This window comes from Carettochelys insculpta, chromosome 10 (assembly GCF_033958435.1).
Source record: "Carettochelys insculpta isolate YL-2023 chromosome 10, ASM3395843v1, whole genome shotgun sequence".
Lineage (NCBI taxonomy): Eukaryota > Metazoa > Chordata > Testudines > Carettochelyidae > Carettochelys > Carettochelys insculpta.
In genome coordinates this window covers 48657283-48685231 of record NC_134146.1, presented here as the reverse complement: position 1 = coordinate 48685231, position 27949 = coordinate 48657283, and the positions used below count along the sequence as shown (strand labels likewise).

Below are 27949 nucleotides of genomic sequence, written 5' to 3'. Positions count from 1 at the left end.
AAGTTCTAGAGAACATGAGCACTGAGGGAAGACTGAAAGAACTGGGATTGTTTAGTTTAGAACAGAGAAGACAGAGAGGGGACATGATAGCGGTTTTCAAGCACTTCAAAAAGGGCTACAAGGAGGAGGGAGAAAAATTGTTCTCCTGGGCCTCTGAGGACAGGACAAGGAGCAATGGGCTTAAACTGCAGCAAGGGAGGTTTAAATTAGACATTAGGAAAAACTTCCTAACTGTCAGGGTGGTTAAACACTGGAATAAGTTACCTGGGGAGGTTGTGGAATTGCCATCACTGGAGACATTTAAGAGCAGGTTAGACAGACACCTCTCGGGGATGGTCTAGCTGGGGCTTGGGCCCACCAAGAGGGCAGGGAACCGGCCCCAATGGCCTCTTGAGGTCCCTGCCAGTTCTATGATTCTAAGCACATCGCTGGCTGTTCCCCTTTGTCAGGGAGTGATGGGAAAATGCACAGCTGGCTGCATTCCGTACTGTGGCTGGGGGGGCGCAGGGGTCAGACAAACCTGGACCTGCCTGATCTGGGGAACATGTGCCCCTCCCATGACAACATCCACTGGAGCTGCAGCAGCCAGGGAGAAGTGCTTCTCCCCTTGCCCCCAGCTGCTGCAGTGAGAGCTGGCTGGGTTAGTCCTGTCCGCCTGCAGGAGACTGAACCCCTCACTCCCAGTGCCAGCCCAGAGCAATGCTTTAAGTGACGCTTGTACGGTTTCATTCTGTTTTCCAAAACTAAGCAAGTCGAGGCCTCGGGGAATGCCGGGAAAATCCTCTGGTGATGAAATAAAAGAGCAGTAACGGGCCAGCGTGGTGCAAAGTGTGGGCACGTCTCTGCTTCTCCACTGCTGCCTTGCCCTCTGGCCCGTGCCCCAGCAGGATCAGGCCTTTCGGTGGAGCTCTGAGGGAGGGCGCGTTAAGGATGGGGAGCCTGGTGCCCAGGGTCTAGGCAAAGGTGTAGCATGTTCCAGCTCCCAGGAAGGGCTGCTGGAAAAAGGGTGTGCATATGGGGCCCCCAGTGGCCCTGGCTGGCCTCTGTGCAGGTCCTAGTGTCTTACTACACTCAGGGAGGAGAAGCTTGGATTCCCTCGGGATCTGCAGGCAGAGCTGGGACCGGAGGAATGCCCAGACTGACAGCCCATGCGGGTGGCGCAACGCCACTCTTTCCTGGCCTATCAGCATAGGGGGTGTGGCCAGCAGAAAGGGGCATGGCCAGAAAACACACCCTGGAGCTCCCTGGCGGATTGTGGCAGCTGGCACCACCTGTCAGCAGGCCTGAGTTGGAAGGCACATATAGGAGGTTACATCCTCCTTGTGCCACCCTCGCCCCGTGATATTAGGCCTGAATCAGTGGGTGCCCAGGACCAGCTGCAGGCTCCTTCCCCAGGGGTCCCTGTGTCCCAGTGGGAGCTGAGTTTCTTTAGCTTTCTTCCTGCCCACTGATGGGCTAATTTTTTCCATCCATGTGCAGGATAAATTTTGTTACCTGCACTGGGGCATGTGCGCATGCGCACCACCACGAGAAACACACACTGCCAGCCGTGGGTGCTCTGCTAAGCAGCTGGCTGGTACCCGAAGCCCCCCTGCGTGGCCACCTGAGAGCTCAGCTTACAGGGAACACCACGCATGACCCCCCCCCCACCACCACCACCACTCGGACCTGTGGGCCCAGACAGTCCCACTCCAGCTTGGGCGAGTCGAGAAGGTTCCTCACGTGTGAACAGGCAGGGTCAGAGGAACACAGTGCCACACCTGCGGGCACGCACCATTCTGTGACTGGCAAGCAGCAACTATCCCCTGGCTGCACAAGAGCACGCCCCCTCCGCGCCCGCTGAGCGCAGCAGGACCCAGACCTGCAGCCAGGGGCACGAGGCCACTGGAGAAGTAAGCCACCGCCCCACTCTGCTCAGCATCCCTGAGCGCCGGTGGGACGCGCTGGCTCCAGGTCTCAGCACAGGCGAGCCACCCTCTCGGCGCAGCCCAGAGCTGGCCCTGGGAATCCTCCCGGCCTTTGTGACGCAGGCTGGCTCAACTCTGCTGGGTTTGGACCGGTTCCATGGCCTCAGGTCCAACGTTCTGAGTCAGCAGCCATCAAAATCTGTCCTGCGGGATGTTGTGTGGGAGGGTTCGTGTCTTGGCAGCGTTCCAAGGCAGAGCTTTAGGGTTCGGGCACATAACCAGAGCACAAGCTCCACACCGGGACCCTGTATGCAACCTGTCTGCTCGCTGAGAGCCTCCCGGCCCAGCAAAACGCCCACTGTTGCTGGTGGCTGAGAGCCTAGTGTCTCCCGGCTCCCAGGGGGCCAGAGCCTCCGCTGTACGGCTCCAAAGGGCCCAGCAGGAGAAGGGCTCAAAGGGGCCCTCTTGTAACAATCTGGGTCCGGAAACTCAGCTGGTCTGAACACAAAAGACACAGCCATTAACTCAACTGGTTGTGTATAAACTCGTCATCTAATGGCCATTATGAAAGCTTGTAATGATCTGATCTCGAGGCGTAGTTGGAGGTGTGTGTGTGTGTGTGTGTGTGTGTGTGTGTGAAGTTGTAAGTACAGCATAGCCGTGTGTGTGTGTGTGTAGCTGTAACTACAGCATAGCCGTGTGTGTGTAGCTGTAATTACAGCATAGCCGTGTGTGTGAGTGTGTGTGCAGCTGTAACTACAGCATAGCCGTGTGTGTGTGTGTGTAGCTGTAACTACAGCATAGCCGTGTGTGTGTGTGTGTGTGTGTGAAGCTGTAACTACAGCATAGCTCTGTCTGTGTGTGTGTGTGTGTGTGCGCACGCGCAGCTGTAACTACAGCATAGCTCTGTGTGTGTGTGTGCGCGCGCGCATGCGTGTACGCACCTCCCAAACCAGATTGTGCTGTCTGCATTGGTGGCAGGACGGAGGAGCTCTGGGGGCGGTGGACACGCTGTAAGGACAGGCTGAAGGCAGACATGATGAAGTGCAGCGTCGGTGTTGACACTTGGGAGAACCTCACCCGGAACTATCCCCAGAGGTGTGTGGTAGTTGCAAGGTGGTGGCACAATTGGAGCGGCCCTGCCGCAGTGCAGACGAGGAGAGGAGGAGAAGAAAAGAGCAGCAAAATCTGCCCTGTGCCCCTCCAACAGCTACCAACACCTGCTCCTTCTGTGGGAAGAGCTGCAGCTCCAGAATCGGGAAGAGTCCGGCAGCCACAGGGGAAGAGGGGGCACGGGCCAGCAGCCACAGCGAGGGCTGGGCTGGCCTCCAGGAGGTGTGGAAGGGGCAGGCTGGGGCCCAGATTCTCCTTTGAAGCGAAGCCAGCCTACAAAGAGAACATATTTGCTGAGGAGCACCAGCTTGCTTCATTGACTAGGGCCCCAGTTCTAACTCACTGCATTCCTGGGCTGGGGACTGGGATGCACACACATCACATTGCACCCCTCGGAGGTCATCAGATCCAGTCCCTTGCCTTCTTAGCAGGGTCGAGCACCATCCCTGACACATATATATGTAACCTATTTACCCCAGACCCCTAAGTGGCCTCCTCAAGGATTGAGCTCACAACCCCACTGGGAGATCCCTCCTCCCCGATCCCACCACCTTTTGTGCAGAGTGAGGTTTTTTTTTTCATTATTTTAACACAGCTGATAAAGATAACGAGAACCCAATGGCCGTTATGCTGGAGGAGCGACATGGAAGGGAAGACCAACCTTCTGCATGGGTCAGAGCAAAGCATAGAGCAGATACACCTACTAACTGCAGATTAGTAACAGAGAGGGAGCCGGGCTAGTCTATATACTGTCAAAACAAACAAGCAGTCCAGTAGCACTTTAAAGACTAACAAAATAATTTATTAGGTGATGAGCTTTTGTGGGACAGACCCACTTCTTCAGACCATAGTGGGTCTGTCCCACGAAAGCTCACCTAATATCTTATTTTGTTAGTCTTTAAAGTGCGACTTGACTGCTTTTTTGTTTTGACCTATTAACTGGTTAGTGAGATTTGCCCACACAAATTACGTGATGCTGGTCGCGTGTTATGCCCTGGTTTGGGGTTCTTGGCAATCAGGGGAGGATTAATTAGTAAAAATGAAACTGTAATATTCTATTAATTCTTCGTATGATAACGATATTGCTATAAAGCCCAGGTAGACACATTCAGCATGTTATTGATTTATATTTGTAATTTATATTTGTAATCCAAGTTATTTTGTAATATGCACCATTGTAAACCCAAACCTGACTCCATCTTGTAACCAAGGACCTGTTTTGATAACTTGCTCCATTTTATAAGGCTCTGTTGAAACTGAAACTTTATTTCATCAGGTGTGTGAATGGGGTATGTGTAATGGGATTCAGCTTCAACACCAGCCTGTCCTGATATCAAACACCAGTTCTCCCTCAGCGGCTGAGGAGTGCAGCCAACACCCTGAAGGTGAGAAAAAGATTCACCCTGGAGAGAAAAGAACAAAGTCCCATTAAGGACAAGATGAAAGTTGTGTCTGAACACAGAGGCAGCACGACACAGCAGGACCCACAGGCTGACATCTAAGTTGACTCCTGTAAAAAGCAGGGCTGAGACGGCAAAACCTTTGGGTAACGTTCTGCTTACAACACTGAAGAGCATCAAAACAAAAAGCAGTCAAGCAGCACTTTAAAGACTAGCAAAATAGTTTATTAGGTGAGCTTTCGTGGGACAGACCCACTTCTTCAGACCATAGCCAGACCAGAACAGACTCAATATTTAAGACACAGAGAACCAAAAACAGTGAGCAAGGAGGACAAATCAGAAAAAGATAATCAAGGTGAGCAAATCAGAGCGTGGAGGGGTGGGGGGGAAGGTCAAATCAGTGCACGTCCAACAGAGACCCGGCTCTTCCTCGTGCCCGGCTCTCCTGGCCAGCTAGCCACCAAGAGCTGCGAACTCAAGCTACGTTCAGGACTGGTAACTATACAGCAGCTGCGGAACATTTGTGTGTGTGTAGGCATTAGATATTGGTTATCAATCAAATCGTATTCCTATAATGAGCGTGGTGCACTGCCTTGTCCCCCTGGAAAGATCCTGTGCATTTTATCTGTGTAACATCAGGACGTAGTCACTAGCGCTGTGCCTGCCATGGAGGGCCACTCCCTGTGTAATGTGGATTTGCAGGGTCGGTTCCGCGGCCCCGTTATTCTGTCTGAGCACCACCTTGGGCCCTGCATTTAACGGAGAATTTCTGGAGTCCGAGGCAGATGCCAGGGCTCTTGTGATCAGCTGGTCTGAGCTCCCGCTTCGTGCCAGCCCTCAGACATCCTTAGAGCAGTTGTAGAGAAACATCCCCCTGCGCTTTAAAAGCGGCCGCCTCGACCCGTCTCAAAGGCAGGGAGAGGGAAGGGAACTGGGCTTGACCCTTCCCGTTCTAGCGTTCCATGTTCTATGAAATTATTTCTGGGGTTTGTTATGCTCCCAATTAACACTGCAGCCTTATTTCCACTCTCAATGGGGCCCTCGCCTGGGACATCCGCAACAAACCAAATCATGCTTGGATTTGACTTGAAATCCCCCAAATTCTGGTCTTCTGGGGCTTTAAAAACCAGGGGCATGTCTACAAACTGCTGGAACTAATCATTGTTTCCGCTTGCTTTCCTCTGGCTGGTTACCCAGTTAATGAATGACTGGAGTCCTTTGCCTTAGGGAAGGCCACACACTGCCCAGCTGGGACTGGAAAAATCCAGAGCAGGATCCCAGTGAGGCTCCCCACTCTCTTCAGATTCCCGCTAGCCAGAGCCTACGCCAGGGAGGGTTTTAACAGGGGCAAAGACTTAACATAGCCTCTGCATTCAGGGGGGCACCAGTGCAGAGTCCCAAGGTGATGGGCTTGCTGAGGTTGTGCAGCTAAGCAGAGGAGCTGCAGCTCTCAGAAACAGACTGAACCAAAAAGGCAACCCAAGGGTGAGAAATGAGCTGGGGAAGGGAGGGTAAAGGGAGACTCCTCCTCTGCCTGCTGGGCTCATCTGCCAGGCAGGGAGCCAGAGCCGGGCGCCGTCGGCCCGAGCGCTCGCCCCTTCCCATGGAAGCACCTTTGATAGTGAACAGGCCAGGCGTGATGGGATGGCTCCACAGCTCTCCAAGGAAGAGATCTTCGTTGAGCCGATTCCCCTCTGCTCTCCTTCGGCAGGTTTAGGACCAGGGCCTCCAGATGGGAGATGGGGGGAAAGATTCAGCCAAGGATCTTAGCATCCAGTCACATCGCCTGGACTTGCAAGGGCCTTTTTCTGCACTGCAGAGCTGGGGTTGGGCGGAAGGGGGCTGAGGACGCACACGTGCAGGGTGGGGTGGGAAAGCTCCCGCCAGCTCCTTCCTCGTTCCCTCTGAGCAGCAGCCAGCAGATGTTCTTCTCCAGCCCCTCAGCCCAGCACCTGCCAGACAAAGACCCATAAAGGGACAAACATCCGGGGGCAGGCTGGAGCCATGGAAACGACAGCCCAGCTCTTCCAGCCAAGGCTGGACTCCAGAGAAGGGAAGCTGATGGGGAGGGACGTGTCCTGGTCCCTGGAGGGACATGTCCCTTTCCCTTCCCCCAAGCCCAGGGTCAACACCACCCAAAACAGAAATACAGGTGGAACCTCGCTCATCTGGCACCATCAGGACCTGAGCGGTGCCGGATCAGAGAATTTACCGGACCACCAGAGGCCAATATTGTCCAGCAGCATCACCAACACTTCCACGGCTCACTGGGCTCTTAGGAGATATCGGGGTAAATCACAGCTAAAGAACAGCACAGAACACTGGGAGCAGGGACTGGTGGCTGTAAGCAAACTTCATGGGGCCACAGAAAACTTGGCCACACCCCTGGTAAGTTGTCGTCCAGCTAACTAAAATCATGCCGGATTAGGGATGTTGCTGTCATGGAGTTCAGGGGTCCCCAAGCTCTGCACCCCATCCGCAGGCAGGAGTGACTCTCACTCAGCAGGAGAACAGCGGGTTTCTTAGCTGACAGGACACAGTGTCCCACAGAGGAGTCAGTGCAGCAATCAGGGACAGCCAGTCCAATCCATGTCCGGGAGAGGGGGCACCCGAGGGGCCCCCAGAGCCAGGGCCTGGACCCCTCCTTTGTCTCTCTCTCTCTCCCAGCCCAGCCTCAGGCTTCCCAACTCCCAGTTCCAATTCAACCCCCTCAGGCTCCACCTCCCCCTTTGTCTGCAGCCCAGAGGTATCACCTGGTCGCCAGGTTACCCTCCGCAGGAGCCCCCCACCCTCTGTGAGACACACAGGTACACACACGTATCCCCCACTCCATCACAGTTGCCCAACGAGAGACTCCCGGATTAGAGAGGTTCAGACTGTATAATGGAGAAAAAAACATTTCATTGCCACTGGGCACACAGTATCACCTGCACCTGCACAGCCAGTAACACAGCAGCTGACAGCGTCAGGATCAGCTGTTCCCCGCAGTACCCCAGCGTAGGGATTCTATGGCAGCAAGGCCTGGTGGTGACAGCTGTGGTTCAGGGCTGGGAGTACATCTATACAGTGAGGGACGGTTCCCGCCCCTGAGAGTGTGCAATTCAAACCCTGCACTGCAGAGAGGGGACTGCAGACCTGTCAATTTCAGCCCCATGAGGAGCTTCGTGGGGCATTCATCTTCCTAGCTGTGGGATCGCCAAAGGGGACTGGCCTCTTGTGGGGAGAACCCAGGTGAGCTCTGGCAAAAGCCAGGCTTGCTTGGCTCTCTGAATGCGGTAAAATTACGGGGGGTTTTGGGCACAGCTGAGAGAACCAATCCTGAGCAAACTGCTTAAGACCGGGCTACATACAGCCCAGGCTGAAATTTCCTTCTCACTAAGGCACACCAAGCCAGCAACCAAAGTCCCTCTGCCAGCCCCGCTGGCCAGCCAGCAGCCACACAAGCAAACCCACAGATTCTCCAGCTGCTCGTAATGCCCAAACCAGAAACCCTCCTTATGCAATTGAGCAGTTATGAAAACCTATTACCCCAAATCCACACCGATTCTTCCAGCCAGAAGAGGGTCTAGCCATGTTCCTAGTTCAACAGAGAGATCTTACCCAAAACAGCACGCTGGGCCACTCTGTTAGACTCTGAAATCTAAAGGTTTATTAATAAAGAAAGAAAGAACAGGGTGAGAGAGAAGAATTGTTAAAGTGTCACGCCAGCAATGGTCCAAGCTGCTATTCTTCAGAGTGTCTAAAAATACATCTTTCTCAGGGATGGGCCCCCACATCACCAGGACAGAAGAACAAGATAGTCGCTGCCGGGGACATCTTTATAGACATGCCGTGTGGAGGGAAAAACTCTTCTGGATGTCAGATCCTCTGATCAGGTGGCCCGTTAGGCCATTCTGCCATTGGCCGCTGGGTTAGACAGCATGTCTCAGCCAATGCAGGTATGAAGTCTGAGCCTCTGTTCCTTTGTTCAGCCCGTGACCACACCTTCCATTGTGAATACTTAACTCTAAAACATTTCTAATACAGCGCCGTAGAGCCAGTCTGTGTGACCTTACATGCAAACGTGGCACAGCTATACAAGCAGCATAAACAGATCCAGTCAGTCACCGGCTGTCATTAGACACGTCGCTTGGCCCCCTGGCAGAGGGTTTGGTGCAAATGTAACAGTGATTACAGAGAGGGCCTCACATTTAATTTAAACATCCAGTAAGATCACATGTGCAGAAGAGAGATTTCTTCTCCAAGGCTCAGCCTGTCCCATCTGCGCAGGCTGCTTTTGTGGCTTGGTCCCAGTGGCAGCCAGGCGCTCCGACATCAGTTCCCCAGGGGCCGGCCGAATCCCTCCTCAGTTTTGCTCTCTCCTTTCCACAGGACGGTGAAACCACAAGGGAACTTCATTCTTAGCATCTGCTCGAGCTGTGCAGAAAGGCAGCGGGATGAACACCGCCGAGGCTGAGCTGGCGTTGAGCCAGCACAGCCGGGTCCTTCTGCCACCAGACCTGGTCCCACTCCCCGAGCACCACGAGGCACCTGGAGACTAAAGCTTCCATTGATTTCAGTGGGCTTTGGATCCAGCAAACCCGTAGGACCTCTGCAGCTCTTGGACCTCAACAGCGGTGGACTAGCCACTGGGCCCATGAAGTCAGTGCCCAGGGGACCCCAGCCAAGTGGGGGTCCCAGAGCCCTGAGCTGCTGAGTGGGCAAGTGGGGGAAGCCCCTGTAATCCCAGAGGCTCTGAGACCACATACTGGGGGCGAAGTCTCTGCCCTACAGCCTTGGCTGAGAGCCTGCGAGCCCTTAGTTCATGCAGTAGAGCCCAGGGCTTTAGCCCCTGTGATTGCAGGTTCAACCCCTGGTGCCAGCATCCTGGGTCTGTTGGTGTTACACCCACACATGCTGACTCTGGTCTGCAGCAGCACTGCTGGGTGGGAAGGGCAGAAAAGTCCTGCCAGGGGCCTGGACTCTGTCCCTGGCAGAAGCTGCTAGAGGGGGAAGCCCCTCACAATGGTCCCTGGGCGCAGCAGAGGAAACCCCTGCTGCACCCCTATCCCATCTCCCCGCCCCCCGAGAGAGCAGCCCCAGGGCTGCCCCAGCAGTCACTGCAGGGCAGCAGGTGATGGTCCTACACTCAACCCCTCTCCAGCAGAAGGGAAGGGCTGCGGGGAGCCAGCCCAGTGCCCTGACTCTGAGCTCCCACAGAAACTGGGGGAGGGGTGGTTTATGGAGGATGCTGTGGCACCCAGCCCCCTGCTGAAGCCTCAGCACAGGAGGAGTGTTCACCCCCTGAGACCTGGGCACAGGCAGATATTCTCTGGCGTTACAGGGCTGCAGTGGGGTGGGGCTGTGGGCAGGCCACAGGAGGAGAGGATAGAAGGGGGGCAGGACAGCAGATGGAAGAGGTAGGGAGCCCCCCGCCCCCCTGACTTGCAACAGCTCAGGCTGCCAGAACACAGACTCCTCCTCCTCCAGATCCCAGTCTGCTCCTTCTGTCTGCGCTTGGGGCCCTTCAGCCCCAGCTGCTCCTCTTTGCTCTCAGCAGCAAACCCTGGGCCAGCCACTGCACATGTGGCCCCGGCCTTCTCTGTGAGAGCTGCCGACTACACCCTCACCTTAGACACCAGCATGTGCTGGGTGCTGGGCTCGCTGAGGTTCAGGTGTGTGGTCAGTCCCACCGACAGGAAGAGGACAGCACCGGCTAGGAACAGACAGAGCCAATTATTATTATCATCAATCATTCTCGCTCCAGTCGCATCTAGGCCAGAGGCCCCTGGTGCCAGGAGCTTGACAGACTGATGGGACGAGAAGGAGCCTGCTCCAAATCTCAACAGGCAAAGCCAGGAACCCAGGTGCAGAGAGACATAGGGCACATTTATGTTGTAATGAGACACCCGCATTATCCCATGCAGATGACTCAGGCTAAAAGGCCATTTAACTGCAGTGTGGACAGGCTGTGGCCGCTGCCCAAACCCTGGGATCCTCCCGGGGCCCTGGACCTAGCTGCACCCAGCACCTGAATGCATCCACTGAAATTAACAGCCCCAAGTCAGCTGAGGCAGACCGGGCACGGGCATCTCACAGCAGAGCTGACAAACCCTGTGTAACTTGCCCAGATAAATGCAGGATGTCTACAGCAGAGCCAGGAATTGAAGCCAGCCCAGTGCCGTATGACAAGGGCAGTCTTCGTCTCATTTCTCATCCCTGAACTCATGCTGCCCGGTGAGTACCACTGTCTAGCACAGGCGTGGCAGTGGGTGAGGACTTTGGGTACTCCTCATCTGATCTCTTGTGAGTGCTTGTCCCAGGACACCCTGCCAGCTCCCAGAAGATGGGCCGGAACAGCCAGCTGGGGTCTCCGCGTGGGCCCTGGTCCTCAGCCCTTCGCCAGGTGCAGCAAATCCCCGGAGACCCCTTGTGCACAGAAAGCAAGAGACCAGGCCTCGGAATTTTTGGCACAGCTGATCTGGGGGAGGAGCAGTGAAACCCACATTTGTCCCAGAAAAGGACATTGACATCTGCGGAGAGTCTGGCTTTCTGGGGACACGAACACTTGCTGCCCAATCTCCCTTAGTTGGGGCGGCAGCGGGGGGGAGAAATCAGCAGGGGGTCAGACTGGTGGGCCAGTGACTGCCCAGATCCACTAGCCTTTCAAGAGCAGAGGCCCTGAGGATGCAGCAGTGACCCAGTTGTCCCAACTCCTGGATCCATGGATACCTTTCCCTCAGTTGTCAGCACATGGCCTGGCCACTCCAGCAGGGCTAAGGATGTGCCCTTACCTGCGTTGGCAGCCGGAGGGTGGCAAGTGGGCAGGGCTGTTCTCTGCTCTTCTACTGGGACGTCAGGGACCTGGGACGGGGCAGTGGCGTTAGGCTTTGCAGCAGCTTCCCTGGCTGTTTAAAACAAAGTTGCTGTCAGTGCTGTCCGTAAGATGTGCAAATACTGTCCTGGCTGTAATGGGGCCAAACACCACGTCATTTCTTCTCTAGCCCCTAGCTCTGATTAAGGCACCTGCTTAACCCTTCCAAATCATCCTCCGCCTCTGACACCACCACCTCCCTACGCGCACTTCCCGTCTCCGCAGTACAGCTTGTCTACATGGGGACCTAATCCCGGCCGGCCCATCTTAGCACGCCTGCAGCAGGCCCTGCCGGTGTGGGCCCAGCTCTGGAGTCAGCCCTGCACTGGCCGGAGCCCAGGTAGCACACGGTCGGGAACTCTTGCCTTGTGTTGATTTTAGCAGCCTGGTTTCCTGGTTGGCTGGAGTCTAGTCCTGCTACCTGACCCTGAAAGTGAGTTGCTGGTTCCTGAATCAGGTCACACCTGTCGCCAGAGGCAGCGGGGGCAGGGAAGGTAGAGTCACCTGTGCCCACAGGTGCGGGGACTAGGCAGTGTGCGGGGAAGGGAGTAGATGCCACACCCTTGGGCTTGAAGTGCTTCCCAGCATGCACAGGGTTCGGGGCCTAGCATGTGGGGTGCACAGGGGTCATGTGCACCCCCAGTGTCTGGCCCCCTATTGTCCTCTCCACTAATGGTGGTCCTACCCCCCATCCTAGCTCACACTTCTGTCCCCTCCCCCACTTCTTCCTAGCTCGTGCGGCTCTGGGGGAGGGGTGGCGCTCTCCCCACGCCCACCGGAAGGGGTGGCGTCAGGGGAGAAGGGGGTGGGCATGAGTGGAGTGCAGGGAGGGGTAAAGCAGGGGAGGGGGCGGGTCAGTGCCCCCTGGAGCCTCCCCTCCCCTGTCGCTACAGGCAGGGATTAGTGTGGTTCAATGGCTCCCAGCACCCCCCTGTGAACACTGGTGCGGCCCCCCCCGCCTGTGTCCAGTCCCTTTGGGACTGATGAGCGGCTGAGAGGGCTGTGGACAGCACTGGCGGCTGCAGCAGAGTTTGTGGGGCTCCGGAGGGACCCACGGCAGCCGTGGGGCATGTGGCTTTTGGGTACTACCCTGAATGCAACGCCAGGTTTCAAACTGTCTCCGAGCTGGGGGGGAGCACAGACCCCCCCGCACAGGATCATCCTGACCCCTTCCTCCCCGCTGGCATATCTCCTTCACAAAGGGCTGGGTGACGGAGAATGCTGCCCTGATGGTAAGAGCCCCCCCTTTGTACAGGTTCCTCAGGCTGTGATGGGGCCAAACAACACGTCATTTCTTCTCTAGCCCTTAGCTCTGATTAAGGCACCTGCTTAACCCTTCCAAATCATCCTCTGCCTCTGACACCACCACCTCCCCACACGCACTTCCCGTCTCTGCAATGCAGCTTGTCTACATGGGGACCTAATCCTGCTTCGCGCCAGGCGTGGATGCTCTTACCCCGGAAAAAAGGAAGCCTCCTTTGCAAGTGGAGTTCGCTATTTGGCGGTAAGGAACTCTGATTCTGGAATTAAAATGGCCACACAGGATTCATCTGCTTTACATTTACACCCTCGCTTATTCTGTGTTCATTTTCATTTACAGACAACCCCGCAGAGAATGTGTTTGTGCAGGTGAGATCTGTGCTGGAACATAATAAAAAAACCTATAGCTCAAATGTAGCACACTTGTGAAGTCGATGTCGTGGCCCCTCTCCATTGCTGGCTCAGTTTGAAGCTAGCAACCTACTACTGCTGCCAGCTAATAAACTGACTCCTTTGCCACCAATAAAAGAGGGTTGTGCTTTGGGATGGAAAGTTCAGGGTTCAAACCCTCTTGATGACCAATGGTGGAGGGTTCCTATACCCCGCCCCATCCATCCCTCAAACCATACTTGCAATCAAATGATAAAAGTAACTGAAATTAACAAAAACTTCGACAGCAAAATCATGCCCTGATGGTGGACACACAACCCTCTTGCTATATACAATCAGGGGGTCTTTTTTCACTGGACCTTGTGCATCAATGATTTGTCAGAATGTATTCCTCTCTTGCCTCTCCCACAGCAACCCCCGTGCAGCTGAGTTCCCGTGTCAGGCGCTCTGCCGTTCCTGGCAGGGAGCCATTTATCCGCTGCACATTATTCCCTCGTTTGGCTTTGCCCAAGCCCTCACCTAGCACATCCATGTGGCTGGTGAGCAAGGACCTGGTGTGGTTTCGTTCCTGGTGCGCTGCTCGCTCGGGCAGCACGCCGGCTTTGGGAAATCCGGCACCCGCGCAAACACTCCAGATACCGTCTGTACCTCCTCCCACGCCAGGGCACCAAGCCCCAAAGTGCCGCTGGCCCAGGAAAGGGGGTGAAATTGGATCCTCCGCAGAGGACCAGCAGAGCAACTCCAAGCCACAAAAAGCCCCCACAAGGCTATAGAAGAGACTCAGGTGGGGCCTAGCCTGGGTCACGGCCCTTCTGCCCACCCGTAAACTTCAGGAATAAAGGGGAGCGTTTCCACAGAGTTCCTACAGCGAAGGATCTTTCTGGCGCTGGCAGTGGGAATGGAATCGTAGCATCCTCTGCCCTGACGTGACGAGCTCTGCACCCAGCTGGGAGTCCCCACCCAGTGCTCCAAATGGCTTGTGGGGCTGTCTGAAAACCTGTTCCCATTGGTGCCGGCTCCAGAGAAACCTGAATTCCAGCTGTCATGAATGAATGTCTGTAAAGGGTTAAACCCACAGGGCGTGAGGTCTCTCTTGGCAAGCGGCCGGGCGAGCCAATGAGAAGAGGAAGGGGTCTTTTGAACTGAAGCAGCTGCCTGCGGAGGGGGTCTATTTTTGGCTGGTGAGAGCAGAGAGACCAAGAGGTTTAATCCTGAGCAGGCTTAGTGAATCCAGTAAATATCCAGGCCACAGCCCCACCTGGGGCATACAGATATGTAAGCAGAAAGGGAATGTTCGGTCAGATGCCATCAGGTTGTATGTTATTTTGGGTTTGGTGCAGGACTTCTCAGGCTGGCTGAGGTATTCCGCCCTGTACTCTGTAACTTCTAACTGGATCCCAGGGGACTATTGCTCTGTGCTTTTACCTACCTAGTTTCTAAGCTGCTTTATCACTTGCTTGGTATACTTTATCTTTTGTTTTGTAATCACCGGTATACTTTACCTTTCCTACACTACATGCTATAGCTTTTGGTATATCACTGGTACACTTTACCTTTTGTTTTGTTAAGAAATTATTTTTAAGGCAATGATTTGTTTCCTGTGTCCTAGAGAAGGGGCTGCGTATACGCATGCCTAGGACTGAAAGGTCGGCTATCAGACTGCAGCTTAATTTCTTCCTCTGTGTTTCCGAGCTGTCTCCTAAGGGGGTTCAGAGCATGGAGTTACCCCCCAGGGAGACATCCCTCGTGTGACTTCCTGGGTTTTAAAAAGGGGTTCCCTCCCTGGGCTGGTGGTAGTTACCTCCCAAGGTCAGGGAATCTGTGACCTGGAGAAGTTGTAAGCAGAGGTCTATAGAGACAAGGTATTTTTAAGGTCCGTTGCAGGCCCCGTCTTCTGCCCTCGGAGAGTCAGAGTGGGGATCAGTGTCGGTGCCATCCCATCGGTACCCCATCCCGCCATCCAATCTCCCACCCATGGCCGAAATCGCCTGCTCTGTGCTCAGCACGGCAGCTCCCCTTTTATTGCCACCACCCCACAGCCCCCCTGCTGCTTTTCCCCTGAGCCCCACCCCCCCATTCCTGCCACGGGGAAGCTGCTATTTCTGCCAAACATGGAGGGCCGTGTTCCACGGATGGGCCGCACGGGCTGCGCTCCGGGCCAGACCGCAGGCCAGACGGCTGTTCGCCTGGCCCATTTGCCAGGCCTGCCGTGCCGCGGTAGAGGAGCGTGCTCTTACCTGACATGGGGCGCACACCGTGCGGCGTTTCCCACGTATGCTGAGCTGCACCGTGGTGCAGTGACACCCTGCCAGCCTGCTACTCCAATGCTCTTTGCTTCAGTTCTGGCTCCCTCCCAGCTCAGCACCCCGGCTGCCCTCTTCCTGCATCCCCACAGCCCTCCCCCAGACCCCCGGCCATTCCTCGCCGCACAGCCGCTCTTGCAGAGGCACATACCTGTAGCTGCTGGGGTGGGACCTGGGGGCACCTTGGGTCCCGCTGCTGCCATAGGGGGGCTACCTGCAGCTAGGGGATGAACCATTGTGGTTCCAGCTGGGATGGTGGTACCATGCACTGCCGCAGTGGTGCTGTTGGTGGTTGGGGTGTTGGCTGTTGTGCGGGCAACGGGCGACGCTGTTGCCATGCTGGTTGAAGTTCCCTTTCCCGTGGGGTGCGGTGCTGGGGCTGCGCTCGCACTGGCTGCAGTACCCAGCACCTGCGTGGGGCTGTCAGCCTTTCGGGTGGTCTCCGTGCTGGAGCCTGCAGTTGATGCTGCTTCTGCGGGGGTCTGGAGAGCGGTGGTATTCCCCCTCGGTGGGGTGAGCACGACAAGCGCGGGAGGGCTGGTTGCTGTGGCCGAGGGGACAGCCCCTTGAGTTGTGTTTGGCGTGGCGGCAATGGGAGCTGCTGTGCTTCTCTCTCTTGCTGCTGTCATCTCTAGGGATGCGGTGGTTGCGGGGGTGGCGGGGGCGCTTTCCCCTGTGCTGGTCGGAGTTCTCCTGCGCGTTGCGTCAGCTGGTGCAGGGACAGCGGGGGTTGCTGTGCTCTCGGTCACTGTCTCTGTTGATGCTCTTTCTTCTGTGATGGTCCCGTGTGGACCAGCGGTCACCGGGGCGCCTCGGGACACGACTGTTGTTGGGAGCCAGGCGGCTGTGTCCCCAGGGGCCGTGGCGGGGGTTGCCCAGGGTGCCCGCGTGCCAGCCGCTGCCGAAGTCACACCAGCAGCAGTGGCGGGAGGGGCAGGTGTGGGGGTAGTGGCTGCTGCAGGGGGCCCCCTGTTCGTCGTGCTGCCAGCTGCAGGCGGTGAGAGGGGGGTTGTTGGGGAATTGTTTGCTGCTGGGGTTTTACCGGCGGCGGGGGCCGTGTCACCTGACGTCCCTGTCACAGCGGCTGCAGCGGTCGCTTTTGGGTCTGCACTGCCGTGCAGGGGTGTAACAGGCCCTGGCTCGGTTGAAACTGGAAAGGCGGTTCTGGTTGTGTCAGCGCCGGCGCCGGTTCCTGGGCCCCATGTGGCCTCCCCTGGGTGAGTGGAGGGGAGAGGTGTTGTGGTTGTCTCTGCAGCTATTGGCATTGCCTCCCCTGGGCTCGTCAATGGCGTGGTTCTGGCTGTCTCTGCGGTTCCTCTCTCCTCCCGCAGGCTGCTGGGGATGGTTGGATGTGCCCCAGCTGATGACATGATGCTCACGGTGGTAGAGGAGCTCGCCGCTGAGATGATGCCACCAAAGGTAGCCGTGGATGACTCTGCTGCTACAGACCTGTCCAAGGCTGGCAAAGTCCCTGCTGGCACAGACGCCGACCTGCTGAGTTCCCCTGATCCAGTGGTGGTCTCTGTCTCGGGGGTGTTCATTTGGGGTCGGGAACCATCTGGCATCGGGCTGAGGAGGCCGGATGGAACCGTGATTGCAGCTGCTGGTGTTTCAGTGGCCTGTGCTGTGGGGTTCGTGGCTGGTGCGAGGGCACTGGGCTGCCGGGGGCCGGCCGTGCTTCCAGACGGGGTGGTAGACAGGCTGCTGGTTGAGTTGTTCTCGGCCACTGTGGTGGCCGTTTCCGGGGGTGAGGTGCTAACATGTTCCCCTCTGGAGGCCCCCGTCGCTGTTGTGGGAGCCGTTGATGTCCCAGCTGTGTGTGAAACACAAATATTAGGACACTATTCACCCGTTCCGTAACAAAACACTCAGGTGGACTTGCTCTCCAAAGGGGGGCTCTGCTTGGCACCCAGATCTGCCTCCTGCTGGCCAGGGCGCATGGATCAGAACCAGCAGAGAGCCATTTATGGGGTCTGTTGTGATAAGTGGGCCTACGGATGTACCCTGGTTGAGAGCTCAGCTGCCGGAAGTGAGTGAAAGTTTGGAAGACGTCCCATAACCGTGGCCCTTCAGCACAGATGGCCAAAGCTCAGAAAGCAAGAAAGGGGGAATTAGCTTAAACCAGTGGTTCTCAACCCACAGCCCAATCAGCACACAGCTTGGGCCCATGTGACCGAGAACAGCATGAGACTGGAAATCAAGGAACCCGAACTGGGTTTCTTGGGAATTCAGCCTAACTAGTGGATGAAATGAGGAGAAAGGGCTGCTCCACCCACAGTAACATTGGAAGTTTTTCCAGGCACCGTGGAGAGAGCCAAATCAGGCAAATTGCCTAAAACAGGGCTACTGACAGCCCCAGACTGGGGATCGTCGGCTATCAGGCACCGAACAGTCACACACAGCTAGTCGGTTGTCACACTGGCCAGTGAGAAGTCACACGAGCAATTTCCTCAGACTCTCCAGCTTCCCTTGTGCCACAGCCAGTCCCCTCCTGACTCAGATGAGAGGCTGTGGAAACCAATCTCACCAAATCCACAGAAGTTTTTCCAGTCCCAAAGGGCCAGACACATCCCCACATCCAGATATACTTAGATCTTGCCCAAATAAAGCACGCTGCGCCAGTCCTTTAGCATCTGAAATCTAAAGGTTTATTAATAAAAAGAATGAATGGGGTGAACATAAAATTGTTAAAGCTATCAAATTGCATACAACTATCACCAGGTCCTTGGTGCAGGCTGCAGCAGATGGAAGAGGCTGTTAGCTTATAAGTCTCTGGAGAACACCTTTTGTTCGGAGGGGTCAGCCATCCTTCCAGGCTCAGGCCGTAGCAGACAGGGAGCGGCTAGTGCAGGGAAGCAAATGGGGTGCAAGCTGAGGGGGAGTAGGGCCTGGCACAGCGTGGGGGGCGGGGCCTCCTGGGCAGGAGGTTATGCAGAGGCGGGCCTTGGGGCGGAGTCTGGGTCGAACCACAGTCCAGGCACTAGGGGAGCTTCTGGTGCTCAGGCCAACCTCCCCAAATGCAGACCCACACACATATGTGTGGCATAAATGTTTACAGGAAAAGGAGCTTGTATGGAGCCTCAAACACAGGCAGCTTTCAATCAAAGGCTGCTGTCCTCAAGGCCTGCTGCCTGGTTCACCTAAGCTACGTCTACACGTGAAGCCTACATCGAAGTAGCTTATTTCGATGTAGCGACATCGAAATAGGCTATTTCGATGAATAACGTCTACACATCCTCCAGGGCTGGAAACGTCGACGTTCAACATCGACGTTGCGCAGCACCACATCGAAATAGGCGCTGCGAGGGAACGTCTACACGCCAAAGTAGCACACATCGAAATAAGGGTGCCAGGCACAGCTGCAGACAGGGTCACAGGGCGGACTCAACAGCAAGCCGCTCCCTTAAAGGGCCCCTCCCAGACACACTTGCACTAAACAGCACAAGATCCACAGAGCCGACAACTGGTTGCAGACCCTGTGCATGCAGCATGGATCCCCAGCTGCGGCAGCAGCAGCCAGAAGCCCTGGGCTAAGGGCTGCTGCACACGCTGACCATAGAGCCCCGCAGGGGCTGGAGAGAGAGCATCTCTCAACCCCTCAGCTGATGGCCACCATGGCGGACCCCACTATTTCGATGTTGCGGGACACGGATCGTCTACATGTGCCCTACTTCGACATTCAACTTCAAAGTAGGGCGCTATTCCCATCCCTTCATGGGGTTAGCGGCTTCGACGTCTCGCCGCCTAACGTTGATGTTAACATCGCAATAGCGCGCAACACGTGTAGCCGTGACGGGCACTATTTCGAAGTTAGTGCCGCTACTTCGAAGTAGTGTGCACGTGTAGACACGGCTGTAGAGGCACAGACTGGCAAAAAAAAATCAGTAAACTGCTGGTGCATCTTGGGTGGCACATCAGCCAACAGAGGGAGCCCTTTGACCTGTTATGCCTCCCCCATCGTGTGCCTCAGTTTCCCCATCTGTATAATAGGGGTACTGACATTGACCTTGGCTGTAAAGTTCTTGGACAGCTATGGACGAAAAGTGGTGGGCCAGAGCTAGGAGTTATTAATCATTAATTGGTCATTATATTATTATTATTAAGTAATTAATTAAGGAAGCTGGCCCTGCTTGCCTCTCACTATTATGCCAGTGTTAATTAGGACCTGCGCTGGTGTCAAATCTGTGCAACTAAGCAGAGACTCAGACTTGTGGTATTTAATAACTATAAATAAATATAACCCCAGATAAGCCAATGGCTCTTCCTTCCTCCCAACGGGCCAGGCTCCCTTATAATGCACTGCAGACTAGTGAGCTCCGAGGTAAGTAATCCTTGTGGCGTAGAAACAGAGGCTGAAATTCTGTTCTTGTAACTCTGCGGCTGGATCTTGGCTCTGACGTCCGACCCCTGTGTGGGTCAATCTCCTGGATAGCGTATAACAGCTCAGACTGCCCTGGATTTACCCTGGGAGGATCAGAACTGGACACAGAACAGGTGCAGAGTTCCCTGCAGGAGATGGGAAAGGGAGCAACAGCTATGCAAGCGGGCAGGGGCTGACGGTGCTACTTGGCTCCCACAGCAAAGGAATTTCAGTCTAATAGTCCAGGGCCTGGTGAGTGATATTCCAGATGCTCAGAGCCTCGGCTCCTGGCCTGGCCTCTCTGATTTCCGGCCCGCCCCAGAGTGTCTCCTTCCAATTACATGTTGCCTCAGTCACCACAAGGAAAAGAATCAGGAAAAGCCAATTTCTGAATGACCATACAAACAGAAAAGCAGCGTCCTCTCTCCAGGGCGTTGCGTTAGAGACCCGGGAAGAAAATAGCCCCTGGGGACGTACCTGCTGGCATCAGACGGATAGCGGCGCTGGGGGGTACACAATTAGGAGCCCACTGACCAATACAAGGGAGTCAGTATCGTAACCACACCCACCTGCCCCCCGTCCCATCTGTCCCCCATGGAGCCTGCCCAGTCCTTACCAACAGAGCTCCCATGCAGGTGACCCTCCAAGTTCAGCAGAAAGCCCAGGAGCAAAACCAGCCCCCATGGCCCCGGCCGGCCCATCTTAGCACGCCTGCAGCAGGCCCTGCCGGCGTGGGCCCAGCTCTGGAGTCAGCCCTGCACTGGCCGGAGCCCAGGCAGCACACGGTCGGGAACTCTTGCCTTGTGTTGATTTTAGCAGCCTGGTTTCCTGGTTGGCTGGAGTCTAGTCCTGCTACCTGACCCTGAAAGTGAGTTGCTGGTTCCTGAATCAGGTCACACCTGTCGCCAGAGGCAGCGGGGGCAGGGAAGGTAGAGTCACCTGTGCCCACAGGTGCGGGGACTAGGCAGTGTGGGGGGAAGGGAGTAGATGCCACACCCTTGGGCTTGAAGTGCTTCCCAGCATGCACAGGGTTCGGGGCAGCATGTGGGGTGCACAGGGGTCATGTGCACCCCCAGTGTCTGGCCCCCTATTGTCCTCTCCACTAATGGTGGTCCTACCCCCCATCCTAGCTCACACTTCTGTCCCCTCCCCCACTTCTTCCTAGCTCGTGCGGCTCTGGGGGAGGGGTGGCGCTCTCCCCACGCCCACCGGAAGGGGTGGCGTCAGGGGAGAAGGGGGTGGGCATGAGTGGAGTGCAGGGAGGGGTAAAGCAGGGGAGGGGGCGGGTCAGTGCCCCCTGGAACCTCCCCTCCCCTGTCGCTACAGGCAGGGATTACAGTGTGGTTCAATGGCTCCCAGCACCCCCCTGTGAACACTGGTGCGGCCCCCCCGCCTGTGTCCAGTCCCTTTGGGACTGATGAGCGGCTGAGAGGGCTGTGGACAGCACTGGCGGCTGCAGCAGAGTTTGTGGGGCTCCGGAAGGACCCACGGCAGCCGTGGGGCATGTGGCTTTTGGGTACTACCCTGAATGCAACGCCAGGTTTCAAACTGTCTCCGAGCTGGGGGGGAGCACAGACCCCCCCGCACAGGATCATCCTGACCCCTTCCTCCCCGCTGGCATATCTCCTTCACAAAGGGCTGGGTGAAGGAGAATGCTGCCCTGATGGTAAGAGCCCCCGCTTTGTACAGGTTCCTCAGTCCCACAGCTGCCGACCCTCAGCGCTGCACAGGGGGCATCTCCCTTGGCTGTGGCACCATTTTCCTGCTTCTCCGCCCCAGGCATCTTACCCACGAAAGCTCCCGACCTAGTAAATACATTAGTCTGTAATGTTTGGGGCAGGAGGCTGGATTCGATGGCCTCTCGAGGTCCCTTCCAGTCCTAATACTCTATGATTCTAAGGTGCTGCAGGACTGCTTGTTATTTGTCCTGTGACACCTTATAGGCTAACAGATATTTTGAAGCGTAAGTCTCTGTTGCAGGGTGGTTGCTTTTAAATCTTTTACTGAACAAATTCTCACCAGCAACTGCAGATCACACCACAGTAGCTCTAAACCAGGAACCAACCCCTGTGACAAACCTCCATGCCGACTCTGCTCTCATATCTACACCAGCAACGCCATCACAGGAACTAACCACATCAACCGCACCATCCGGGGCTCATTCACCTGCACATCTACTAATGTGATATATGCCGTCATGTGCCAGCAATCCCCCACTGCAATATCCATTGGCCAAACTGGACAGTCTCTCCGTAAAAGAATAAATGGACACAAATCAGACCTCAGGACTGGTAACAGACAAAAGCCTGTGGGCGAGCACTTCAGTCCCCCTGGACGCTCACTGACGGATTTAAGAGTAGTCGCCCTACAAGAAAAAAACTTCAAAAATAAAGTCCAAAGAGAAACTGCAGAGCTGCAATTCATTTGCAAATTTGACACCAACCACCAAGGATTAAACAGAGACTGGGAGTGGCCGGCCAGTTACAAAAGCAGTTTCTCCTCACTTGATGTTCACACTTCCCCATTAGCTGCTGATAATGGGCTACCCCTCCCTGTCTGAACTGACCTTGTCAGCTCCGGCCCTTCCCTTGACTGGGCCTCCCTCCTTTTCAAAGCCTGTAAATTTGGACCCTCTTCTGCAGCCCCCACTCGTGCATCTGACGAAGTGGGTCTTTGCCCACGAAAGCTTCTGCTCCAAAATATCTTTTAGTCTACAAGGTGCCACAGGACTTCTTGTTGTTTTTTCAGACACAGACTAACACGGCTTCCCCTCTGATACTTGTTATTTGGGAAGCTACGGAATAACACACCTCCCTCTCCGAGAGTATTTACCAAGGGTAGCAGAAAGAGAGAGCCAGGGCATTATGGGGTGGGCCGAAGGGTGTCTGTAGTCCCCCCTCAAATCTGAATGCCTGGATTTCATGCTTGACCGCTACTTAAAGCGCGTGGCCTGGCTCCAGTGGCAGCTCTCGACTGCAGTGAAGCTTGTGCTGCTCTCAGCTTTGCTGGAGTTTGCTTATAAAGAGAGGGAGACAGAGGGAGTAAGAAAACGAAGGGATTGTCTCCTTAGGTGATCAGCCAAACGTTGCAGGGTTCTCCACTTAAGAGATGAGAAAAAAGAACAGGAATAAATAGGGCTGTTGAGCCATTAAACAATTAATCGCCATTAATCATCAATCGCACTGTTAAACACTAATGAGAATTTCACCTCTTTAAATATTTCTGGAATAATTCAGTACATTCTTTTATATAATCAATGTATTTGTGTCCTGCTCAAAAGAGCCCTTTCTTAGCTCAGCCTCAGCTGCAGGCAGCACAGGGCCAGCGGGGGACAGATTCTGCCATGGGCCATGCAGACTTTGGGGGTCTCAGCCCCCAACTGCAGGTGGCACCGGGCTTAGGGTGGAGGTAAGTCCCTGCGTTGGAGGGTAGATCCCCCCATGGGCAGGGAAGGGTGTGAGCAGGGGGAACTCAGCCCCAGAATCAGACTTGGGGGGAGGATCAGTCCCAGCCCTAGGGGACAAAGAGAAGGTAGCTTGGATGAGCCATGCAAGGGGATGGGAGGCCTTGGGCGAGCCTCCCAGGCTGGTTTAGTTTTAAAAATGTAGCCAGTTGGGAGAGCAGAGAGATGGGTGTCAGGTCTTTGCTTGTTCACTTCTCCACTGGACATTTTTCCATGCGCCTTCTGGTGGCGGTTTGCATTCCTGTGCCTTACCAGAGCAACTCATGCGCGTTAATGGCCAGCCCTAGACATCCGTAGCGGTGCACCCCTGGGGTCTGCGTTTGGCCCATTGCTGGTCAACTGATGGGAAAAGCAACCAGCAGGGAGGTGGCAAAATTTGCAGAAGATACAAAATTAGTCAAATTAGTTCAGTCCGAAGCTGCCTGCAGAGAGGCTCAAAGAGACCTCCCAAAGCTGGGTGACTGGGGAACACACAGACAGATGTTGATAAATGTAAAGTAATGCACGTGGAAAAAGCGAATCCCAACTATACCTACAAAGCCTGTTCGTCTATAAGGCGCCCCAGGAATTCTTGTTGTTTTTCAACTAGACCCACAAAAACGATGGGGTCTCCCACAGCTGGTACCGCCCCAGAAGGACATCTTGGAATCGTTCTGCTCAGTCCCTGTGTAAGGTAGAAATTCCTAGCCAGGCCATGAAATTCTGCTAAGAACCACTGCTCTAAATGTGGGGCTGGCTACAAGGCCTACACGCCTTAGCATGAGTTCCCCAGCACGCACATGCTGAGCCCATCTGGGACGGCCATCCCAGCCCCAACAAAGACAGAGATAGCCACCCTGACAACCACATTGCAAGAAGAGCGCCCTCGGGTGAGAAATGAGGATGTCTCAGAGCGGGGCAGGAACATATGCTTGATTGCCAGGTACCTTTATTACCCTCTGCTTTGATTCCTTAGACATAACACGAATGGTTGTATCTGTGCAAAGGTAACATCCTGACACCTGACACTTTACAGCAGACCCTCGAGTTACGGCCGGTTCTGTTCCGTGTGCTCTCGCGTAACCCAGATTTCGCGTAAGTGGGGGTCTGTCTTTTCCCCAGCGGAACACGCATTCTGCAGCCGGGGAAGCAGCAGAGGGGTAAATCCGGGGGTGGGGGCAGTTGGGGAGGGTTAAGTCTGGTGGTGGGTTGGGGCTGTGGGAGGGGGGCTCAACCTGGGGGGGATCAGGGCTGTAGGGAGGGGAGGGTGAAGTTGAGTTGGCGCTGTGTGCAGGGGTGGCGAGCCAGGCGGCGGCGGGTTTGAACCAGGGCTGAGGGGGCTTGAACCAGAGTTGTGCAGGGGGATTTAAACCGGGGCAGGAGGATGGAACTGGGACCATGCACAGTGGGGTTTAAATCAAGGTGCGGGGTGTGAGCTGGAACTGCGTTCGGGGGGCTTGAACCAGAGCTGTGGAGGGGGGAGTTGAACTGGGGTGGGAGGATGGAACTGGAGCTGTGCGCCAGGGGTTTGAACCGGGGGGGTTGAACCGTAGCCGCACATGAGGGGTGGTGAGCTGGAGTCAGAGCCGGGTGGGGGGTGAGCTGCAGCCACGCATGGGTGCTGAGCCGGCAGGGGAGTAAACCAGGGCCGGGGAGGTTGAGCCGGAGCCACGCCTGAGGGGTGGAGACCTAGAGCCAGAGGCAAGGGGAAAAGGAGCCATGCGCGGGTGGGGAGTGGAGCTGGGTGGATGCTGAGCTGAGGCCGTGCGGAACTCAGGAGGGTTGAACCAGGGCTGGCGGGGAGGGGGGCGAGTTGAGCACAACTAGAAATCGCGCATTTCCAGGGTTTACCGTAGCAATTGGGGGTCGGCCACGTCAGAGAGGGGTGGGGTACTCTGGGGTCGTGTGCTCTGGGTTCAGGTACTCAGAGTCAGGTTCTCTGGGGTCATGTGTGCCTTTGGGTCGGATACTCTGGGGTTGCGTGTGCCCTGCGGTCATGTGTGCCTTGGGATTGGGTACTCTGGGGCTGCGTGTGCCCTGGGGTTGGGTGTGCCCTGGGGTTGGGTGCCCTGGGGGGTCAGGTACTCTGGGGTCGGGTGTGCCCTGGGACCTTACTGTCTTGTCAGTTGGTTTGCTCTTCCAAAGACCTTTCTGTAAGCTCTGGGCCCAGAGCGCTATTGTTACTGTCTTAGATTATTTGTTTATTGTACTAATTGTGCTAATTTCCCTTGCTGCTCTGGGCCCTCTCCCCCCGGCCTGTCGCTCCTCGCTCCACCCATCAAGCGAAGTGACACTCCACCAGCGCTGTGTGTAATAAACCCTCCGACTTCCTTCATACTCAGTGTCCAGACCTTGTTCCACCACCCCCAAAACATCTGCTCAAGTCACAGTGGCAACGTGAGAAGCTAGCAAAGTGTTGGGGATCACTGGGAAAGGAAGAGATAAGAAGGCAGAAATGTTTACATTGCCTCTATGGAAAGTCCTGGCACACTCAGCTTGAATGCTGCCTGCAGAGCTGGTAGCCCCAGCTCACGAACGGTGCTGGTGGGTTTGGCAAAGGTACAGAAAGGAGCAATGGGGGCAAGGGACCACTCAGTGGTTTGAGCAGCGGCCTGCTAAACCCAGGGTTCGGAGCTCAAACCTCGAGGAGGCCACTTAGGGGTCTGGGGCAAAGAAACAATAAAAAAGTGGGGTGGGGACGGTGCTTGGTGCTGTCAAGAGGGCAGGGGACCGGACCTGATGACCTCCTGAGGTCACTTCCAGCTCTGTGAGGTGCGTATCTCCATATTACGGGCCTGGAACAGCTTCCCTATGAGGCCCGATTAAAAGGCTGGGTGTTTTCAGCTTGGAAAAGAGATGACTAAAAGGTGGGGGAGGTGTTGGAGGGCTAGAAAGTCATGACTGGTGTGGGAAAAATGAGCAAGGAAAAGTTATTTGCTCCATCACTAATACAACATAAGAGCTCAGCCAGTGAAATTGAGCTTTGAATGGCAGGTTGGTGGAGTGGGAGGCAGGGACCTGCTGGCCAGGAGCCACCTGGGTAAGCGTCTCAGGCACCCACTGCCTTCAGCCATGCCCCAGGTCACAACCCCTGTGCCTGCACCCCAGTCGCCTGCCCCAAGTCACAACCCCTGTGCCTGCACCCAGATCCTGCACCCAAGTCACAACCCAAAGCCCTGCGCTTGGGCCAGGTGGCAACCCCCTCCTGGACCCTGCACCCCCTCTTCCTGGTCAGAATCCTCCCCTGCAGCCATGTCCACCCCCCTCCTGCACTCCAACCCCCATCCCAGGTCACAACCCCCTCCAGCACCCACACCCCTTCCTGCACCCAAACCCCAAACGCCCTCCGGCACCCACACCCCCTCCCAGACCCCAAACCCCCTCCTGCACCCAACTCCTTCCCAGACCCCAAACCCCTCCAACACCCACACCCCCTCCCACACTCCAACACCCTGCCCCAGGCCCCAACCCCCTCCTGCACCCACACCCCCTCCCACACTCCAACACCCTGCCCCAGGCCCCAACCCCCTCCTGCACCCACACCCCCTCCCACACTCCAACACCCTGCCCCAGGCCCCAAGCCCCTCCTGCACCCAAACTCCCTCCCAGACCCCAAGCCCCTCCAGCACCCGCACCCCCTCCCACACTCCAACACCCTGCCCCAGGCCCCAACCCCCTCCTGCACCCACACCCCCTCCCACACTCCAACACCCTGTCCCAGGCCCCAACCCTCTCCTACATCCAAACTCCCTCCCAGACCCCATCTCAGACCCCACCACTCCAACCCCCTCCTTCATCCAAACTCCCTCCCAGACCCCAGACCCTCTCTCAGACCCCACCACTCCAACCCCCTCCTTCATCCAAACTCCCTCCCAGACCCCAGACTCCCTCTCAGACCCCACCACTCCAACCCCCTCCTTCATCCTAACTCCCTCCCAGACCCCCTGCCCCCTCCACACTCTACACCCTCTCCTGCACCCAAACCTCCTCCGGCACCCAAACTCCGCCCCCAGACCCCAGGTCCTCTCTGGCACCCAAACCCCCTCCCACACCCCAACCCCCCCATCCCAGGTCACAACCCCCTCCTGCACCCAAACCCCACATCCTCTCCTGCACCCAAAGCCCCTCCCACACCCCAACCCCCTCTCAGACCCCACACCCTCTCCTGCACCCCAGTCCCGTACCTGGAGCTCCCTTGTGCACCCACCTCCATCCCACACCTGCACCTCCTCCATTCATATCATGGACGAGTAAGGCCCTGGACCGCTTGTCCCTCACCTTAACCCTAACCCTAACCAAAACCCTAATCCTAACCCAGATTCTTGGACTGCCGCTTCCCTGCCCCCACTGCCCCACCATCAATAATGATTGCCCGACCCACCGTAGTGGTATCTCCTTCTCAGGGCGGATGTCCCATCAAAAGGATCACTTGGCACATGGAGCGATGGCAGGTCCCCCCACCCCACCCTGGGGACTGGCGAGCCTGTCCACCTCCCTGCAGGGAGGTGTCCATTCTGGTGGGAGGAAGGGCAGTGTTAGTATGCAGACCAGAAGTACAGTAGCACACAAGCCCTATGCCCCGTGCAATTAAGTTCAAATGTGAGGGAAAAACTCAATGTGCGCCTATTGACGAACATGCTGTACACAGACCGCCCAGCGGGGCTGGAACACAAACGAGCATGCGAGAAGCAGACACCCCACCCCCCCGCTCGTTCTGTTTTGCTCTTTCCAATTAATTCTCAGCCCAGCTGCATGCTTGCTGCAAACCTGTTGGCATGAGGGGAAATCGTGACAACCTCGGCTGCTGTGCAAGGCTTCCCACACTCCAGCACGCTAGTTACAATTGTGTTACCTAATCAACTGTGTTAACTAAGCAATTATCACAGTCATGTAGCTTGTCATGAACATATTTATGAATTAC

General features: G+C 55.9%; 1 protein-coding gene across 1 annotated transcript; it reads right to left on the bottom strand.

The window, feature by feature from the left end:
• Positions 1-8046: 8046 nt before the first annotated feature.
• On the bottom strand, positions 8047-20438 carry MUC20 (mucin 20, cell surface associated). Its single transcript, XM_075004110.1, has 5 exons — positions 20203-20438; positions 15378-17039; positions 11194-11307; positions 10030-10115; positions 8047-8836 (listed from the first exon to the last, which is right to left on the bottom strand). The coding sequence occupies exons 1-5, from the start codon at positions 20285-20287 to the stop codon at positions 8735-8737; spliced, it is 2049 nt and encodes a 682-aa protein (XP_074860211.1). The 5' UTR covers positions 20288-20438; the 3' UTR covers positions 8047-8734.
• Between the last annotated feature and the right edge of the window lie 7511 nt (positions 20439-27949).

What these genes read in the sequence shown, in the direction of transcription:
- MUC20 (XM_075004110.1), bottom strand. Translation starts at nt 20,287, where the DNA reads ATGGGCCGGCCGGGGCCATGGGGGCTGGTTTTGCTCCTGGGCTTTCTG. An exon ending in CCCTCCGGCTGCCAACGCAG is followed by an intron (nt 10,116 to 11,193) that starts GTAAGGGCACAT and finishes GTCTGTTCCTAG; the next exon opens with CCGGTGCTGTCCTCTTCCTG. An exon ending in AGCACATGCTGGTGTCTAAG is followed by an intron (nt 8,837 to 10,029) that starts GTGAGGGTGTAG and finishes CTTTCTGCACAG; the next exon opens with CTCGAGCAGATGCTAAGAAT.